At 36.3% G+C, this 6,044-nt stretch overlaps 1 protein-coding gene across 1 annotated transcript; it reads right to left on the bottom strand.

The window, feature by feature from the left end:
* Positions 1–405: 405 nt before the first annotated feature.
* On the bottom strand, positions 406–5,551 carry LOC111518221 (uncharacterized). The gene is made up of 4 exons (XM_074180809.1): positions 5,396–5,551; positions 4,297–5,282; positions 1,402–1,701; positions 406–757 (listed from the first exon to the last, which is right to left on the bottom strand). The coding sequence occupies exons 2-4, from the start codon at positions 5,278–5,280 to the stop codon at positions 521–523; spliced, it is 1,521 nt and encodes a 506-aa protein (XP_074036910.1). The 5' UTR covers positions 5,281–5,282; positions 5,396–5,551; the 3' UTR covers positions 406–520.
* Positions 5,552–6,044: the final 493 nt, after the last annotated feature.

Genomic DNA, 6,044 nt, shown 5'->3' with positions numbered 1-6,044 from the left:
ATAATGAAATTAAGGAAAATATTCAACTGAAATAAAAGTTACTACCGGGTATTTTGTTAATTGCAGTTTCAGGTTTTTTTATTTCTTCCTGAGTGACAAACTGTCAAAGTCTTAGGATCCAATGATAGGATTGATGAGTATACAGTCGAGAGGATTGTTCATTTTGTCAGTGCTCACCACCAAGAACTAGTGACGTCACCAGTGGTTCATTTATGGTACTGGTATTGCCAATAAATTAAATTATACTATTCACGAAGCACGTATACTATTTTCAAATTATACATGTGGTAGTAAGGTGTAAGGTTAATGTCCTAGAAAGCATCAAAGAATAAACATTCTCATAAATCCTCGTTACTTGAAGAGTAGGTAATGTACAAAACTCTTCTCACTTTAAAATAACAAAAATATGTTTCAGTTCCATATATTTTCAATAACCTTAATAAAAATTACATACTACATGTCAGTATGACAAAAATAAAAACTTCAGCTGATAAAAATAAAAAGCAGCCCACCTAACTACCTAGCTTCCTTCCTCTCCAGCATTCTTACTCAAATGCTGCTTCTTCCTGCGAAATGATCTCCTTTGGCTCTCTTTTTTGCTACCCAATAAAATCCCCTTCTTCCGCAGAGCGTCCAGTTTGAAATTTTTCGCTTTGATTTCCTTCTTTTTGTCGTCCCCCTTCTTTTTTCCCGACTGGGTGTACAAAACATTTATTCTGCGACCTTTCAAAAACGAATGGTGCTTGGACAGACATTTCTGAAAATGATAATAATAATTTATTTTCCCAATAGGCACACGTTTATAGTACGGAAAAACAAAAATTCAAAACTATAACATTACTAAGTATGAATAACTGAAACGAAGGAGGTTACGAACAGCGCCATCTGCCCGCAAATAGATCAAGTAATGTCGATAATTCTGTCAAATACAGATCCCAAGCATTCAAACGGAAATAAATATGAAATGAAAAGGAGAGTTACAAACAAACATTCATACATACATACAGGTGAAGCTAATAAAAGCATGTTAATTAATAAAAATGTGATTTGAGCGGAGATTTTAGTCTCGAAGAGGAGCAACGAAGTGCGCAACCAAATCAACCCTTTTTTGGAGCAGATTGTCATGTGTGATGAAAAGTGGATCTTCTACAACAACAAGAGACTTCAGAACAGTGATTGAGCACCGATGAGCCACCCACGCACGATTAAATTGAACGAGAATTCACATAGATATTATATTTTAAAGTAGACTAATGAAAAGGGGCAACCCAATAACATCAGATAGTGAACTTTTGAATAAAGTTACGAAAACTAAACCAATTTCAGACTTCAACTGTACAAAATAAAATGACTCGGTAAACACGTTTAAAAACTCAAGACCTGTAATGCTGACTAGTGTACCTGATAGGTTTCTTCGTTGGCAGCCTCGACGTATGCAAAACCCCTAGGCCTGTCTCCTTTCTTCTCTGTGGGTATCCTCACGTGCTTGATCTCTCCGCACTTTTGGAAGAGCTCGAGCAGGTCTTGCTTGGTCGTGTCGTACGGGATGTTGCCGACAAAGACAACGTACCGCTTTTGGTTCTTGGCGACAAAGTCGTTTTTCTTCAAGTCATCCAAGTCCACCTCTTTGAGGTTTTTGGGCTCCTTTGCGTTTTTCTCGGCCTTGGGTGGTTTGGACTTGTCGGTTTTCTGTTTTTTTGCCTATCAACAAACAAGAGCAGTTACGCAATAGATCCACATTAATTAATCTCTAGATTATAATAGACTTTATGTACTATATATTTCAGAGTTATCGAAAACTTGCCTGTGGAAGATGCAGTTTTGAGAATTGGAGGGATTTTTTCACTTTACTGAGTACGAGATCTTTCATTAGAGTTGAAGTTGAAACTAATCTAGCACGTATTGAGCTTTATCTAGCGATAGATATTCTACAGCCCTTCTGAAGTGCATATGTAGACTAGTAGAATGAATACCCAGGTTACTCAGTACAAGAGATACTAACTTAACCAGAATATAAACTGTCCTTGCGGTAGTGGACATACGAATTCTTTTTTTTCAATTCACATTTGTAAAGTCTTAGAAAAAGTTTAGTTGTTATAGAAACGTTTCGTGCTTTTATCCCATCATCAGTATGAGGTAGCTAAGTGCAAGGATGGACTACGCTTGCATTAGTGCTTCTTTTGTCAACCCAGTGTTGCCCATCCTTGCACTTGGCTGCACCATACTGATGATAAGCCAAAAGCCTTCTAGTTTTCTCATAGATTTTTGTAGCCATTGTATACGAGATTTGCACAAAACATTCCTATACTCGGAGAATCATGGACTGAAAATCAATACAAATAAAACTTTGGCCTCATGTATAGGGTGTCAAAGACAAATAGTAGAAACTCAGTGTAAGTTTAGGCGATATCTCATTAAATGTTCAAATTGCCGTCCATCCTTCCTTAAACACACTAATATTCGCTCTTGCAATTGTATTTTTATGTCAATTTTCCAGCATTTGTCGAGTCATAGCCATGCAAGCCCTCCTCATTGTTTACTTCGATTCGGCAGTATTGCCAAAAGTTAAGCCGAATACCTTATCTTTAATGAAGCTCCACAATGAAAAGTCTAGTAGGTTGAGGTCAGATAAACGTGATGGCCATTTCATACGAATTGAATGATTTACGTACTATACATATATACATATGATGTACTACCGTTTGAACAGCGTCTGCAATTTTCATCTGTTTGACGTTTCGGATTCTACTTTGGAGCCATTTTCAAGAACCACTTGAAGTGAACACAGCTCCAAGTAAACACAGCTCCAAGTGAATACTTGGAGCTTAACAAAACAGGAACTTTTAGCAAGAGTTATTGAGCACAGTAAAAATAATAATAAATATATTATTGATGAATTGGCTGAAGCTCAAAATAAAATTGTTTCAAGGCTACTACCATATCGCTTCAAACTTAATCCCAGTGAGATAATTTGGGCTGATACAAAATTTTGTTGCGGAGCATAATACTACGTTCAAATTTGCTGACATGAAAAACATCTTCCATATTGCCATAGCTACCATCACGTCAGGAAAGTGGAAAGAATGCATTGATCACATGCAGCAAAAAATGTAGAAATTAGACAAAATTGTAGAGCAACAAACTGAACAATTTGTAATAAATGTGAATGAAGGTAACACGTTTTTTTGACGAACTAGAATGGCAACAGTTAATAAAATAATCGTTACTCAATATGAATATTTGCATTTCTTTCACTTTGAAGATTGAAATTGCTGTTTTTGCATTTATTTTCAAAGATTAACTCATCACATTTTAACCCAAGAAATTGAATTAAACCATAACGCCCAACAAACACATCCACGTCATAAGAACTTAAAACTGAAAGTCCTGAAAAACATCCAAATTTTTGTTTTATAGCAGCAGATTAATTACATACGTACTTTTGAGTCACCCTTTATATATATTTTTTCCAAATTCCGTTTGTGTTATGGTATTGCAATGTGTATTTCTAAAATTCCCAATTAAAATACATTGAAACTACATTCAATAATATTTCGTCCCCGTTGCAGCCCTGGTAAAAAATTGCATTCGCATGCTTTTGTGTACGTTTACTAAACCTTGGATTGAAATATAGTTTATAATATGGTTTCAAAGAGTAAGTCTTGATATTGATCAAGCATCATGGCATCGTGATTGCAAGAAATGTGATGAATCAATTGAACGTGTTGTAGGTACTCCCTTTGATCTACTTTGAAAAAATAACAGCATTCCTTAAGGGATATTAAATTGCTTGATACAACACAAGTTGAAACTATTTTTAAGAAGAGTTAAGAAGCTACAAAATGCTTGTCTACATGTTTATTTAGTTGTCATGAGACAAATATTTTAAAGTGATATGAGATCAATTTATGATACCCTGAAAAATGCTTTACCTGGCCAGTTGCATGAATTTTTTTGTATATTAAGAGAGCAAGTTTGTCGTAAGATACTCCATAAGGTATTGGCAACTTCAGTTTACGTTTGGATGGAGATATTCTTATTGAATATCAAGAATTGTAACAAAAACCTCACGACATTCTCAGTTCTTCTTTTTGATTAGTTCAAACATACCATTACATTCACAGAAATGGTTATCTAATACAGTGTAATAATTGAAATTAAAAAAAAAAACAACAGGAAACTTTATAAAAAATTTATTTTATTACCTTAAATTGAATAACATAAAACTCAAACATTAAAAATAATTTCAACCTCAAGTCCAAATTACTTCTTCCTCTTTTGATTTTTGTTACTAACCTGAGGCGGCGCAGCTACTTCTTCGTCATCTTCAGACTCTTCATCGTCATCTTCCGATTCTTCTTCCTCGTCAGACTCATCATCTTCTTCCTCATCTCCAGACACTTCTTCCTCTTCCCCAGAATCATCTTCTTCGTCTCCGGAATCATTCTCCTCTTGAGGCTCAACTTCATTTTCTTCTTCGTCAGAATCCTCCTCCGATTCCGGTTCGGCTTTGACCGGGACCTTCTTGGCGGCCTTCTGGTTCTTTGCCTTCACTTGCTGAGCTTTTTTTGCTCCCTGTTGGACTTTATTGTTTGAGTTTTCTTTCTTGACCACCACTTCTTCAGTTGCGGTATTGGCAGCAGCCTTTTTTCTCCTTTCGCGTCTCTTAGATGCTTCCCCTTTGGCGTTGGGCTGTTTCTGTGGAGGTGGGGGCGGTTGCTCTCCCGTTGCTATCCTCTGTAGTCTCCTCAAACGTTTCATTCTGCGCAGAGCACTTTTCGAGAGCTCTGACCTTGCCTGGATCAGCTTTAGTTTAGCTTCGATGCTTTTGGCGACTTCCTGCTTCACAGCTTCGTCCTTTGAATTGAGCTTTTCCTTAATACCGAAAAATGGTTTCCTCCTTTTCTTTTCCGATGGTTTTTCTTCTTTCTTGATGGCTTTCTCCTGTTTTACCTTGGGAGATTCGATCTGGGCTGTGCCTCCGAACGGTTTCAACGATTTTGCAGGGCTGCCATTTTCTTTTTTTTGTTTCTTATTGGATTTCTTTACGCTGTTCTGCACGGATTTGTTTTGCTGAGGGGTCTTCAGGGACTCTGAAGCCTTCTGCTGATTAGGAGTCTTCTGTTTCTGAGCCTTTTGCTCTTGAGGAGTTTTCTGTTTCTGAGGGGTCTGAACTTTCTTGGGCGTCTGCACATTTTCCAATTTAGGTTTCTTCGGCGATTCCTTTTTGCCGCCGAAGCTTTTCCTTTTATTGGAGATTTTAGGTTCTACGTCAGTCATTTCTGCAAAGAAAACAATATAAATGAATACACATTGAACAAATCGAAAATATTCAGCAAGCACTCTGATCATACACGTTCACATTGATTTAAATAAAATATATAGTAATACTTACTTAAAATTTACTTTCGAAAGCCGCTATTCAAAAAACGTGATATCAAACACGTTATACGCTACACACACGAGTCTTGCAAAGAACCGGACGCGCGCTTCTAGGTTAGGTTGTGATTTTATGGTATGTTCACAAAATCGTAAAGACGAATAATGACAGGTATAAGTTTGGGGTGGTTTGGGTCACTATTTGTGTTGTGACTTCAGTTGGCCATACTGTTTACTCGAAACTTATTTATCTCAGAACAATACAATATTTGATTGCTCTGAGATTTATTTAGGTGTGCTCGTTTAATACAAATCAGAGCGGTCGCTTAGCTCGGCAAGAGTTCGATAATGATTTGTTGCTCTGTGTTGGTTATTTACAAGAGTAAGATCATCTTTGAGATGAGATTTGTCATATATAATATTGTTGGTTGAGATTAGGTAGTTTTTGAAAAAAGACCTTTGGTGAAATTTTTGACTCTTGTGAGCACATGATAATTTCAGAGAAGAGTTTATGACAAATTTTCATTCACATAATGATGCCTTTTTCAACACCACTTATTTTAAAATTGTTGTGAGAAAATATTTGCAATTCCAAAAGAAAATAACAAAACGATTTTAAAAAAGCTTCATCGATCATATTCACTTGTCTTGTGATAACAAATAAT

The sequence above is a fragment of the Leptinotarsa decemlineata genome, unplaced genomic scaffold (genome assembly GCF_025532065.1).
Source record: "Leptinotarsa decemlineata unplaced genomic scaffold, Ldec_3_MD MMD2_tig00026307_RagTag_RagTag, whole genome shotgun sequence".
In the NCBI taxonomy this organism is placed as follows: domain Eukaryota; kingdom Metazoa; phylum Arthropoda; class Insecta; order Coleoptera; family Chrysomelidae; genus Leptinotarsa; species Leptinotarsa decemlineata.
This window is presented reverse-complemented; position numbering and strand designations above follow the sequence as displayed.

Coding starts and splice junctions, on each gene's coding strand:
- LOC111518221 (XM_074180809.1), bottom strand. CDS start 5,280: ATGACTGACGTAGAACCTAAAATCTCCAATAAAAGGAAAAGCTTCGGC. Junction 1,702..4,296: donor AAGTAGCTGCGCCGCCTCAG/GTTAGTAACAAA, acceptor GTTTGTTGATAG/GCAAAAAAACAGAAAACCGA. Junction 758..1,401: donor CCAACGAAGAAACCTATCAG/GTACACTAGTCA, acceptor TATCATTTTCAG/AAATGTCTGTCCAAGCACCA.